The 14,379-nt window shown below is 40.7% G+C and overlaps 1 protein-coding gene across 1 annotated transcript; it reads right to left on the bottom strand.

Moving 5' to 3' along the window:
• Positions 1 to 2,065: 2,065 nt before the first annotated feature.
• On the bottom strand, positions 2,066 to 14,263 carry PPWD1 (peptidylprolyl isomerase domain and WD repeat containing 1). Its single transcript, XM_059833275.1, has 11 exons — positions 14,098 to 14,263; positions 12,890 to 12,992; positions 12,146 to 12,246; positions 10,735 to 10,855; positions 9,214 to 9,661; positions 8,441 to 8,631; positions 7,750 to 7,939; positions 6,192 to 6,373; positions 5,209 to 5,290; positions 3,351 to 3,533; positions 2,066 to 2,304 (listed from the first exon to the last, which is right to left on the bottom strand). Exons 1-11 carry the CDS (start codon positions 14,261 to 14,263, stop codon positions 2,161 to 2,163), a joined length of 1,911 nt encoding a protein of 636 aa, XP_059689258.1. The 3' UTR covers positions 2,066 to 2,160.
• Positions 14,264 to 14,379: the final 116 nt, after the last annotated feature.

Genomic DNA, 14,379 nt, shown 5'->3' with positions numbered 1-14,379 from the left:
TCATTGAGGACTGCATCAGAAACACCTGACATGAGCTTAGTTGAGATGATTGCCATAATTTACTTTAATATGTGTTTCAGTAGAAATAGTAATGTCTGTAGGACTTTGGGTAAAAATGAAGCCAGAAACAGACTCCTTTGCCAAAATAATGAGAAAGCAAACATTGAAAGAAAAAAAATAATTGGCAATGCCAAACAGGTTTGGACAGGACTTCATACACTAGCATTCCAATAAAGTTGATCATTGCTCTTAAACACAGACACAACCTATTTTTAAAGGACAGAGGTAGATTGCATACCTTGTCATAGCAAACAGCATCAGAACTTAAATCTATGAAAAGTTTACTCAGCTTAGGATTTCTGACCTTTTCTTCTGTCAAAGATTTCAATACTGTGAAAAGGATCAATTAGATGCAAATAAACACCAAGAAGTTACAAACTATTTATAAACAGTATCATGAGACATGGTGTGTGTTTTGATCTTCACTTTTGCATAGAAGAGATGCAAGAAAAACAGTAGACTTTGTAAGAAACATGCAGATTTTTTTACTTTAAGATACAAAGTTACAAACAATACAGACATAGGGCACTTTAGGTACATTAAAAATAGGAGAAATGGTGATTGCTCTGTTCTGGCACTTCTTATGTCTAGGAATTATCAAAAATGTTTGTTCTTTCTGGGTCCCTTTTTGGATTCCACCGTGCAGAGTTTTTTCTGCTTAAGCTGGAACCTTCAACACTTCCCAACATGATGCCCATCTACAAAAAGGGCCAAAAGGAGGATCCGGGGAACTACAGGCCTGTCAGCCCGACCTCAGTGCCAGGGAAGATTATGGAGAGATTCATCTTGAGGGTGCTCACAGGGCACGTGCAGGACAACCAAGGGATCAGGCCCAGCCAGCACGGGTTCATGAAGGGCAGGTCCTGCTTGACCAACCTGATCTCCTGCTGTGACCAGGTGACCCACACAGTGGATGAGGGAAAGGCTGTGGATGTTGTCTACCTGGACTTCAGTAAAGCCTTCAACACTGTCTCCCACAGTATTCTCCTGAAGAAGCTGGCGAATCGTGGCTCAGACAGGTGCACTCTTCACTGGGTGAGAAACTGGCTGGAAGGCCAAGCCCAGAGGGTCGTGGCGAATGGAGCGGAATCCAGCTGGCGGCCGGTCACAAGCAGAGTCCCCCAGGGCTCAGTATTGGGGCTGGTCTTGTTTAATATATTTATCAATGATCTGGATGAGGAGATTGAGTGCTCCTTCAGCAAGTTTGCAGATGACACCAAGTTGGGTGGGAGTGTTGATCTGCTCAAGGGTCAGAAGGCTCTGCAGAGGGATCTGGACAGGCTGGATCGATGGGCTGAGGCCAATTGTATGAGGTTCAAGGAGGCCAAGTGCCAGGTCCTGTACTTGGGTCACAACAACCCCATGCAATGCTACAGGCGTGAGTACAAGTGGCTGGAAAGCTGCCCTGCAGAAAAGGACCTGGGGGTGCTGGTTGACAGCCGGCTGAATATGAGCCAGCAGTGTGCCCAGGTGGCCAAGAAGGCCAACGGCATCCTGGCCTGTATCAGAAATAGCGTGGCCAGCAGCAGCAGGGAGGTGATCTTGATTGTGCCCTGTACTCGGCACTGGTGAGGCCGCACCTCAAACACTGTGTTCAGTCTTGGGCCCCTCACTCCAAGAAGGACATTGAGGTGCTGGAGCATGTCCAGAGAAGAGCGACGAAGCTGGTGAGGGGTCTGGAGCACAAGTCTCATGAGGAGCGGCTGAGGGAACTGGGGTTGTTCAGTCTGGAGAAGAGGAGGCTGAGGGGAGACCTCATCTCTCTCTACAATTCCCTGAAAGGGGGTTGCAGAGAGGTGGGTGTTGGTCTCTTCTCCCAAGTGACTAGTGACAGGACAAGAGGAAATGGCCTCAAGTTGCACCAGGGGAGGTTCAGGCTGGATATTAGGAAAAAGTTCTTTACTGAGAGAGTGGTGAGACACTGGAATAAGCTGCCCAGGGAGGTGGTGGAGTCACCCTCACTCAAGGTGTGCAAGGAGTGTGTGGATGAGGCATTGTGGGACATGTTTTAATGGGCATGGTGGTGTTGGGTTGATGGTTGGACTTGATGATATTACAGGTCTTTTCCAACCTTAGTGATTCTGCGATTCGACTCCTACCTTACTTCACAGTGATATTAATGATGCTGATATCCTCATAGGGTTTGTCAGTTTTGGGATTGACTTTTACATTTGAGATTCTCTGAACAACTTCCATTCCTTTAGTCACCCGTCCAAACACGCTGTGCTTGTTGTCTAGCCACGGCTGTTTGAGGCACAGGAGGAGAAGGAAAGACCATATTAAAATAGGAAGCAGCATGTAGTTTAGATACCAAATCACAAAGAGACTGACCTAGAATAAGTGAACGTGAATACATTTTCTATGTTCAGACTATGCAACATAACACCATGTAAATATTAGCATCTAAGTATTAGAGTGCAGCTAATTCATATGCATTTAAACTCACCTTTTCAATTGTTTTCTTCAAGTACTACAGTCGTCAAGTTTTAGCAATGCAGTAGCATTTCATAGTTTATTTTGAAGTGTATTCTCAGTTCACAGAAATACTGTTTCAGTCTCTCTGTTTCATAGTATTTTCACAGCTGAATTCTAAGTGCCAGTCCAGAATGCTACTTAAGTCAAAGTTGTATTAATACACTATGCCCAATTAGCAATCTGAATATAGGCACTGATACAACTTGATAAGCCTCAAAATTATGGTAGATGTGTGCTTTTTAGAAAAAGACACATGATTTTGAAATAAGTGCTGTAACAATGCAGTTTCTGGAAGTGTTACCTTTTAAGGATTTGTTTTGTATCTGTTAGATTCACATACCAAAATTTCTTTTTTTGGCTCTGAAATTGTACAGAGATCAAAGGAAATCTTAAAATGAGAATATTGGCTTCTTTGTATAGCTATAATTAGGCAACATTAAGGAGTCACCCTGGCACCATATCCAAAAACTTGAAACAATCTAATAGCTAGATTTCCATCAAGTTTAAACCAGTATATTAATATAAAATACTCTAGTAATACCCAATTGCAAACATGTCTGATTTGGTATCACCCTTACTTCAATTAAAGGCAAAAGGCCTTTGATCACAATTGACAAAAATACTTTTCTATTTCTTAAAGGATAGTTTCAGTAAAGCCTACACAGTACACATTGTTATGTGCAGCATTTATTTGCAAAGTAACTAGAAAAATTTATTTAGATAGTACTAGTGCATTCCTTTTTCCATCAGAAAAAAATGTATGTTCTATCTAATTAGCATCTCAGGCCTTAAATTGAGATTTTAATATTACTTACAGTTGGCACTACTGTTATAAAAAACTGGGATCCATTGGTATTTGGTCCTGCATTAGCCATGCTGAGCGTGTATGGTCTGTCATGTCGTAAAGTTGAATGAAACTCATCTTCAAATTCTCCTCCCCAAATACTTTCACCTCCCATTCCTGTACCAGTTGGGTCACCAGTCTGAATCATGAAACCCTGCATAGAAAACAAAAGTTATTACATCATCACAATGAATAAATAATCAAGTGTTTTATGCCAGATGACTTTTTTCCAAACTTACTTCAAACCTTTCAAGAAAAAGTAAGTGTTAAAAAGTGGTGGATAAGGGACAAAGCATTCAGGGCTTCTTTAAGTGATAATCATGTACTTGTGAAAAACAAGCTTCCTCACTGTTCCTGCTAGTGAAGGACAGAAACCTGACTATCTGTACCTTCTGCAAACACTTAGGCTGTATCAGCTTGATTCCAGTGCAACAGAAATAAGAAGCCTTACAAGAAATGCCCTACAAAGTCTTATTTTAAGCAGGATTTCTGAATTGATCTTGCTCTCAATTTTCAGATTTCTTCTACCTTGGCAGTTTGTATGGGGTTTGCGTGGCAAAGTTTTGGTAGCAGGGCGGGAGCTACAGAGGTGGCTTCTGTGAGAAGCTGCTAGAAGCTTCCCCTATGTCTGACAGAGCCAATGCCAGCTGGCTCCAAGATGGACCTGCCACTGGCCAAGGCCAAGCCAATCAACGACAGTGGTAACACCTCTGGGATAATGTATTTAAGAAAGGGGAAAAACAACTGCTCAATAGCAGCCGGAGAAGAGAGGAGCGAGAATATGTGAGAGACACAACTCTGCAGACACCAAGGTCAGTGAAGAAGGAGGGGGAGGAGAGGCTCCAGGCACCAAAGCAGAGGTTCCCCTGCAGCCCCTGGTGAAGACCATGGTGAGGCAGGCTGTCCCCCTGCAGCCCATGGAGGTTCACAGTGGAGGAGCAGTTATGCATCTGCAGCCTGTAGAGGACCCCACACTGGAGCAGGGGGAAGGAGCCTTCAGGAAGAAGGCTGTGACCCCATGGGAAGCCTGTGCTGGAGCAGGCTCCTGGCAGGACTTGTGGACCCATGGAAAGAGGAGCCCACGCAGGACAGGTTTGCTGGCAGGGCTTGTGAACCTCTGGGGGACCCACACTGGAGAAGCCTGTTCCTGAAGGACTGCAGCCCATGGAAAGGACCCATGCTGAAGCAGTTCATGGAGAACTGTCTCCCTTGGGAGGCACCCCACGCTGGAGCAGGGGAAGAGTGTGAAGAGGAAGGATTGGCAGAAACAATATGTGATGAACTGACTGCAACCCCCATTCCCCATCCCCCTGTGCTGCTTGGGGGGAGGAGGTAGAGAAATCAGGAGTGAAGCTGAGCCCAGGAAGAAGGGAGGGGTGGGGGAAGGTGTTTTTAAGATTTGGGTTTATTTCTCATTATCCTACTCTGATTTTGATTGGTAATAAATTAAACTAATTTCCCCAAGTTGAGTCTGTTTTGCCTGTGATGGTAACTGGTGAGTGATCTCCCTGTCCTTATCTTGACCCATGAGCCTTTTTTTATATTTTCTCTCCCCTGTCCAGCTGAGGAAGGCGAGTGATAGAGCAGCTTTGGTGGGCACATGGTATCCAGCCAGCATCAACCCACCGCACGGTTGCAGAACAACTATTAAACAGCTTCATTAAGGGATAAAGCTCTTTAGAACTTCAGAATTGTTCAGACTTTACAGGGAACTCTGAAGCCATTCCAGAAATCCTTTGTGCAAGTGGGAAATGAAAGGGTTAACAGAGAGAACTGACCACAAAGGTACATTATCTAAACCAACAAAAAAATAACTTTTTACAACTTACCTTGATGATACGGTGAAATATGTGTCCATTGTAATAACCATTTCTGCTGTGCACACAGAAGTTTTCCACTGTTTTGGGGCACCTAAAATAATGTAACAGAAAATACACACTACAGTCAGTATTTAATTGTATGGTGGCAAGGCCATAAAGATTTCAGCTGATACCAAGATCCTGTTTGTCCTGAGCAGTGTTTCAGTACACTGTAGAACGAGCTTTCATCAGCTAACGAAAAAAAACAAATCCCCACCTCCTCAAACCCAGAGCCAGAAGAAAAAAAAACTTGAGGAGTACGAAGCTGCATGATTACAAAGGAAGGCAGCAGCAGTGTTGATAATACAGGGATGTTTTTGCTATTGCTGAGCAGTGCTTGCACAGAGTCAAGGCCTTTTCTGCTTCTCACACCACCCCACCAGCGAGTGGTCTGGGGGTGCACAAGTTGTTGGGAGGGGACACAGCTGGGACAGCTGACCCCAACTGACCAAAGGGGTATTCCATACCATATGATGTCATGCTCAGCAATATAAGGCTGGGGGAAGAAGAGGGGCAGGGACGTTTGGAGTGATGGCCTTTGCCAACACCATCATTCTTTCTCAAGATGGAATCAAACAGCACTGCCTTACAATTACATGTAACTTACACAGAACAGCATCATGACCTATCCACATCTGTGTTTTAGAGAAAGAACAAAATTTAATAAAGGAATAAACCCCCTGAGCCAATAATTAAATAAAAGCAAAAATAATACAAAAACCCCGTGGCCCCTAACTGTTGTTATTTAGACCTATTTTTACCCTACTTTATTTGTGTTTGTCAAAAGTCACATCCCTAGCTTAATGTATTAAGAAACTGTCAGGAAACAAGGACAGTGGAAAAAGGGGAAGAAAAGAACTATTCCTAGCTTGAAATGTGAGTCTTGGATACTGTCACCAAAAAGCACAGAAGGAAGGAAAACCAAAATAACAGAAAAACTACCAAATACATACTCAACAGGAAAAAGCTTGATATGAATATCTCCCATGCTTGTGTGGATGATGGCACTGTCTGAAACTCTTTTGGGACCTTCTGCCTGAGTGGCTGCCATGACCTCTTCTTTAGAGGGTTTCTCATTAAATACATCTCTGTCCGAATCTGCACTCTTCGTATCTTCTGGTTCACGTTTGGTAAACTGAAGAACAAAAGAACAGAAGGTTAACTGTTCGGTTTTCTCTTTTTTTCCCCTTATCTTACACACTGCTCTGCACCCAAGACATCAATATGATTATTCAACCTGCTAAACACCCAACTAGATTTGAAATGCAAGAAGAGAACTCATAGACAGTCTATCTTGCATTTCAGTGTTGTCCGTTACCAGCATTTCCACAGTCACAAATTCCAGTACAACTACATGCAAATCCAACTAACTGTTTATAATCTGTTATCTTTAAACTTCCTCCCCTTTTCAACAGAAAGCCCACAGTAGTTCAGCATCTTTTCTTTAAAAAAAGTTGCAAATATCAAATTCTTCTGTTATAATCAGACAAAACTGGCAGGTTTCATCACAAAAAATTTACTTTTACCAAGAAGTCAAACTAAATCCTCTTATTCCAATACTGCATTAATACAAAACTATAGGAAACTAGCAAATTTAACCCAAACCAGGAGAAACCTCAGAAATGTAGTTTTTATAGTACTTATAGGAAAAACACAGAATAAATATATGAGTACACAAGCATCCACTTAAGTGAGTAGTACACTTACATATCAAATGACAATCACTAATCTTTCTGTATGCATACAGTCATGTTTTCTCTAACAGTAAGTAACATTTCCAGGTTTTGTCTAGCCTCTCACCCTCACATGTCCAACCATTCAGGGTAGTGTATTTCATTATATACTACACTTTAGCCACACACAGCTTTAGAAAGCATGCTATCTTGCTCCAGCGGAAAACACAAATTCAAGCACACGTAACAACAGACAGATCTCTAACCTCTATGGCGATCACATCCCAGATCAACTACTAACTACTTTGGAGTTGCTTGTCTTTTTAGGTGAGATGCAATGAATAAGCCAAATCTAAACTGTGAACAGGAAGATGACTCCTGTCTTAGTTGCCCATAATGTCCTTGGTGCTACTGAGTCCTGATGCTGCTCTGAATTTAATAAATTTTTATTTTATACATACAGTTAATTATTGTTTCTTTGTCAGTATAAGATCTGGTTAGGTTTTTTAAATGTTCTTATTTAAGGGTTTTTTTCCAACTAGAACAAAAGTGTATAACCTTCTTGGAGAACTATAATTTAGACAGCCAAAACCACGCAATTTTATTTAACTGCTTGAGCAAGAATGAAAAAATTAAAGCTGTTTCTAGTCAATTTATAGCTAGTTCAAACTAAAAATTCTAGAATATACTTGCAATATAAAGGGACTCCGCTGGAAAAGTTGTGTATGCAAATACCCAAGACAAAAAGCACTGGAAAGGTGCAAGGAGAAAAATAAAAAATAATGCCAAGGAAACATCAATACAAGAATGGAGCTATTTAAATAGAAACCACACATACCATGTAAAACCGATTTTTTTTAAAAGCTGTGCAGATTACTGTTGGATCTGCCTGGATATTCTGGAGAACAGGATTTTCAGATGCCTTCATCTCTATAGTGATTGCAGCACGATGTTTCTTTGCTACTCCTTGGAACAAGGCTAGTTGCATCATTCTGATGTTCTCTTGTTTTCCCAAGATACGAATACACCTGAAGTACAAGATGTAAAAAGGTGTAACTAGTGTTAGCTGCCCACAGAGAATGTCTCCTTTCTAACTGCAAGACTCAAAGCAAAATTCCAAAACCCCCTCAAAATAATTTTTCACTAGTTGTTTTTATGACGCCTCTCTATTCAAACTTGTCAGATAATTTACTAGTCAGCCTCCCTATGCGATAAAATCCCAACTGCATGATCCACATTTACTTCACATTATCACATCCAATTAGCCAGAGATTAATTGATTACACATCTGTAATACAAATATGCTTGCCATGTCTTCTCCTCATTTTACTAAGCTTTAAACTACAATGACTGATTATGAAGCATGGGAGTATCTTACCTACAGTCTAATGTAAGGCTCCCAAATAACTACAACAACAAAAGATTAGAGACCCCCACAGTCATATCAAGTTTTAAATATACTATAAATTTGTCTGAATATAGACTTTGAAACAAACATATTTATCTCAATGTGTGTCACTGGAACGTACCTGTTAGTCTCTACATTTATGACCTTAATGCCCAACATTGTTCCATAGAGAACGAAGTGTCCAGTTTCATCAAAAATTATATTAATTAATCTTACTGCATCCACTTTCTCCAGCTCACGTTCAACTGCCATACGTCGGCCAAACTCCATGTCTGGTAGTTGCTGTCTCATCTGCTGAAGTTCAGTAAACATCTACAGAAAAAGAAAAAAAAAAATCACTATTATATGAACACATTTTAAACTTCTGATCCAGGAGAACACTGATAGACATGCTTATAAAATACAGATTCCAAGTGAGACTACTCCACGCAAACTTAACTGAAGAATTAAAATAAATACAAGTAATACTCACTCTATTTTAATGACCCAATAGGCATGTAGTAGTACTAGACTTAAGCAAAGAAAGAACAGTGTGTATCTGTCTAACAAATTTCTTAGAAGATGACAACTTTAATTCATTATGATGATGTTACTTGAAATGGACATTTTCCATAATTGCTTTCTAGTAAAAAGTAATCTAGCAGTATGAAAACACAGATGAAAATCAATAACTCAGTTTCACTACTTAACTAACATAAATTAGTAAGAATTACTTTTGGGGCAAAGCAATACAAGAGACAAGGAAGAGAAAACAGAAAACCTTTACTGCAAGAAAAATAGAGCAAGGAAGCTCAGCTTTAGAAACAGATGATAACTTAGGTGAATGTGCTGGCAAGTAAATTCCAGTAAGTAGAGAAAAAGCCTCAAAAAAAAGAAAAACAAGATCAAACTCACACTCAGAGATTCATCGAAGACTCTCATGAGCTTCCCTGTCAAAAACCGGAAAATTCTGACTTTTCTGTCAGACCCAAGGGTGGCCATTTTCTTGCCATCGGGTGAAAAACTTATACTAGATGGGTAAGCCTTGCATTTAGCAAATTCATATAGATCAGTATCTGTTTTATACTCCCAGTTCACATTCTTGGGAAATTTATATTCGTGAGGAGTACCAGTCCAGTACTCGATCATTCCAGATTTGTCAGAAGACACTACTACTTTGTAGACAGGGTTCAATCGTATCTGAGTAAGAGAGGATGTATGGAGTTTATCAAAAACATGAAGTGGCTGGTTATTTCCTCGTCCATCATATATGAATATTCTTCCTGTGGTCTTCTCCGATGTTGCAACAGAAGATATGGCATCTCCAGGGCAATACACCCATTCACACTGGCCAGGGTAGTAGCTGCAATGAAGAGTGGAAGGAGAAAAAAAAGAAATAAGTACTGGTGTTACTCAGTTAAGAGTCAAGTTCTGCTATAAACTTGAAATCAAGTATCAGAAGCAAATTTCAAACTTTATTTACTAGTCTTGCTAACATTCGACAGTGTTATAACCAAGCTTTTCCACACAATGCAATTCAGTGGATGGCTTGGCCAATTTCTGTTGTTCCCATATTGTTTTATAAAAAGGCTGTGATAGAAAGTGAAGGTAGACAGTGGGTATAAAAGAAGAATACGGATGGAAATCCAGCTAAATAGCACAAGTGGCATTAATGATTACTAGTCAACTTCTATGACTCAATAGCATTACTCTTCCATCTGTTAAGCAATTAATGCATCAGTGGAAACGAAGACAACTGCACCTTTGCCATACACTTAACAGAAAAGTTCAACTAGGTCTTGCAAAAAAAAAACCAAATCCAAAAAGCAATATAAGTAAAATTAAGACAATCACCCTATATTCAATAAGCATTCTGAACGCATTTAAGAAGGAACTTATTTGCTACTAGCAAAAACATACTCTACAAATAAAACAAGCCAGAGATATGGTCAATAGTGCAAGTTATGTCTGTTTTTAAAAAGTCTGTAAGCAAAGATTTTGAGAACCAGAACTCAGAAACTAAATGACAAAATAACAGAAGGACATTTCTATCCCTATGACAACAAATACAACAATACACACAGGCCAAATTCCTTCTCTACTGGAACTATTAGTTGGCTATATTTTTAAAATGCAGTGCCAAACAACAGAAAAAAATATGCCTAGCTAAGTATTTAGAGGAATATCTTTGTGCATAGTATTTGACACCAAGGAAAGGCACAGACCTACTCCACTCATATACTGTTGCATATAGAGTCATAAATTTTTCTGTTCAGTCGGTCTCCAGCCACTGGATGCATTTCAGCTAATGCACCTTACTCAGCTTCACCCAAATGGGTGAAAAAAACCCTGAGAAAAAACAAATTATTGGCTTACCTCTTAGCAAAATAACCCCCATTTATAATCCCAAACATTTTCAAGAACTAAGTAACTTACCCAAGTTTCAGCATGTTGATCATATCAAAGTTGACTACATCAAATACCTTCATTGCTTTGTCATCTCCAACCGAACAGAATAATGCTCCCTCCGAACTAACAGCAATACTCTCAATAACACCTATTAAAAAAGTTAAGATGGTATTAAGGAAAAAAACCAAACATCCTAACATCCTTCAATTCAATATTCCACAGGAAAAAACCTACAGAGGTTTAAACCTGTTTCTCAGCTGTTTCTCCACCTTTTTGACTTAAAAAACTACCTGACAAATTAAAAAAACCCAAACCACAAACCAACACTTTGTACCCTGTCACTGTTTAGAATCAGGTACGTGATAATGAACTACCATATACATAAACAAAAGATTATAATGGCAATTATTTTCATTTAAAATGTTTGTTTAAAAAAATTGAGAACAACATTATGATATGGTAAAAAATTATGTGCTCTTCAGCCTGCATCTCTCAAAAAAGCAAAAGCAGCAGAACTCTATAGACTATCACAGTCCTGCTATTAACATATGTAATACTAAAATTTACTCTGCAATTAAGCCTTCCACAAGTTTTTCACAATACTTATTTTTGCTTGTTAGCCTTTGCTCTCACATTTTGTTTCCGTATATAATAAGAAGCTTATAGTTAAGATCAAGAACCACCATAACATCTTTTTCCAACTCTAAAAAGAAACAGTACTTTCACTATCTATTATTTAATATTTTTCTTATTGTAACAGTCCATATATCAAACTAGTTTTTTCCATCAGGCATATCATAATTTCTAATAGCAGTGAGAACCTCATCTCCTGTCCAGCCTATTTAATGCTTAGCGTCGTATAGAAGAGCTATGTGTAGCTCCTAACTCAGAAAATTGGGTTAAAATTATTAATTCTTAATTCCAGTTCAGCTGATAAACATGACAATGATGCAGAATTTACTCTACAGTTGCAGTAATTCCAGATGAAAATAACCATTTTTTCCACACTGCAGGGGTAAAAAAACAAAAAAAACTTAAGGAATGAAGGTAACCCTACTTCAAGTAACATCTTTTTAAACTTCTCTTGATTTTATGAACCCTGTTATGTACCTGGTTCACTTATTTTTAAATGGACAGTTTCTTCATGTCCTAGACATTCTCCTCACAGGCAGGGCACAAGGCAATGCAAAGGATGTAGGGGATCTGTGCAGGAGGAGTCCTACACATTTTATTCTCACCCTGTCCCTCCTGCAGTTTGGGAGCAAAACTTAACAGGACAAGGGAATGAAGGAAGATAGGTAGATATCATTTAGTCCCTGACTGCAGTAAATGAATCCCAGAACCCCTCTCCTCTTTATTTGCACTCTCTCTTCTAATGACCAAGAACAAGGAGGACGAAAAAGTGAGGTCCTTTAGAGAAGAAAAAGTAATTTCTCACCCAGGTGACTCCGGAAGTGTTTAACAAACTCAATCCCTTCTTCTATTTTTTTCCAGAATTTTACATGTCCATCGTGACTGGCTGTTATGATAAAATCCGTCCTACAATTACAAAAGAAAAATAACAACAGATACCCATATTATGCACTGTCACACCACTCTGGGGCAGTAATTTGCACCATAATTAACACTGTGTAGAGAATGAACTTCAAACTTAACAAGTTACTGGGACAATCTGTCTGAACAGGTACTATCACTCCTGGAAAAGCAAACAAGTATTTTAATGCACTCTGGATTAATCTATGAAAAGTCATCAGCCTGAATTGAAGAAATACATACCTCTATCCCTTTTGACTACGTAAATTTTACTCCTATTGTAGGTCTGTTTTCACAGTAGTTACTATTTACGTGTGTGTGCGCCTATATCTATAAAGAGAAGAAATCTATCTCCTTAATCTGTGCAGTTCTGCAGAACCATATTTTGTTCAGATGCAGTCAGTTGCTCTTATTCCTGTACTGCACACTGCAATAAGGATTTTAAGACTCTCTTTTAGTGTATTTAAACAATTTTTATCTTGCTTCTCAGTATGCCCTTCCCTTTACATTTAGTTTTAAAAAATCCTTAAAATACCACCTCTGGACACAGTAACTTTCCATTATTAAAATTCTACAACGAAAATTTCCTAGCATGTACAAAAATACATCTCTGACAATGAGATACAGTGGAAAAAAAAAAGACACTTACTTAGTGCATGCTACATGTGTAATGACATCTCTGTGCATGTAACTGCGTTCATACATCGAAGCACATGGTAGATTTTCAAGATAAACGTGTTCAAATTCAAGAACTAAAAAGAATTAAAAAAATCAGGAAATAGTTTTTTCATTAAAGTACATCTAGCTTCTCTTCTGCCTCACTTACTCTTGAATAGCTTATTCCCATTTTAGTCAAGAATATGCTAGGATTTTGTGCAAACATAATAAAAGGGGTTTGCACTGTGGTTTTGCACTCAGATTCTTGATAGACTAAAGACATTCAAACTCTGCTTTAACCCATAACAGATGCCCCCTTTTAAAGCAACTATTACCTTGGCTATCTGAATGTATAAAAAAAATCAATAGAACAATTTTTAAGTTACTGCCAGAAAACAGAAGGTCATTCGCACCTCGTTTTCTTGCAAAACCAAATGTATCCCTGTTGTTAAGAGATTCAAGGTTCCACGCAGGTATCATATCTTGAGTTCTAAGTGCTAGCACCTACCTATTTAATTGTTTAACTGGCCCACCTGAAATAATCTGATTTTCTGCTTTTGTCTCCGATTCTCACATCCTAACCGTTAATAACTGCACAATGGTATTTGTTACTGAACCGGCAGGTTGGCCATCTGTTGAACATCGTTATCACATTTACTTTACAATAACACCCAGAGAGCTGTGAGTTGCCAGGCACATCAGTACCATACATCGAAATACAGCCTAGAGGCTTTTCCTACTCCTCCAGCTTGGGGAGGTGATCCAGAAGACAGTTAACTCCACAGCTATAAGCAGCCCGGCTTCAGCAATGCGGACGCTGCAAAGCAGGGCCTCTTAGCCTGAGAGCGTCTTCCAGATGAAGCAGAAATAAGGTGTCCCCGGCCTATAATTCCACACCCGAGGGTTCCCTCCGCAGCCCGGCCATTTTATATACGAGACACCGCTTCGCGCAACGGGCTTCCGCCCGCCCGCCCGTCGTCCACCCGGCCCCGGCGCGTGGGGGAACCGCCCGAGAGCGGCCCAGCTGCCAAGCACCCCCACTCCGGGGCCGAGGCCGAGGCCGAGGCCGCTGCCGGCGGGGCCTACGGCCCGAAGGCGATCCCACCGCCGCTGACCCGGCTCAGGGCAGCGCCACGGACGCCCTCCCAGCCGCCCCCCAGAGAAGGGGCACGCGGGCAAAGGCTTCCCTCCTCCCGTTACCTCTCCTCTTTTTCGCCTGCGCGGCCTCCCCCGGGAGCGGCCCGACCCAGCGCTCCTCCTCGTCCTCCTCGTCGTCTTCTGCCGCTGCTGCTGCCGCTGCCACCTCCTCACAAACGCCCACCATCTCGGGCTGCTTTCGCTTACGCTCCGACTCAGACGACGCCATGCTGCCGAACATCACTTCTCCGCGACGTTTCCTGTCCTTGCCACGCCCTCTGCCGGGCGCTTTAAGAGTGACGCCACAGGGCGCAGCCAATGAGCGCGGAGCGCGCGCAAAGGAAG

Source organism: Gavia stellata, chromosome Z (assembly GCF_030936135.1).
Source record: "Gavia stellata isolate bGavSte3 chromosome Z, bGavSte3.hap2, whole genome shotgun sequence".
Classification (NCBI taxonomy): Eukaryota; Metazoa; Chordata; class Aves; order Gaviiformes; family Gaviidae; genus Gavia; species Gavia stellata.
The sequence above is the reverse complement of the archived record's forward strand: the minus strand, read 5'-3'. Positions and strand labels throughout refer to the sequence as shown.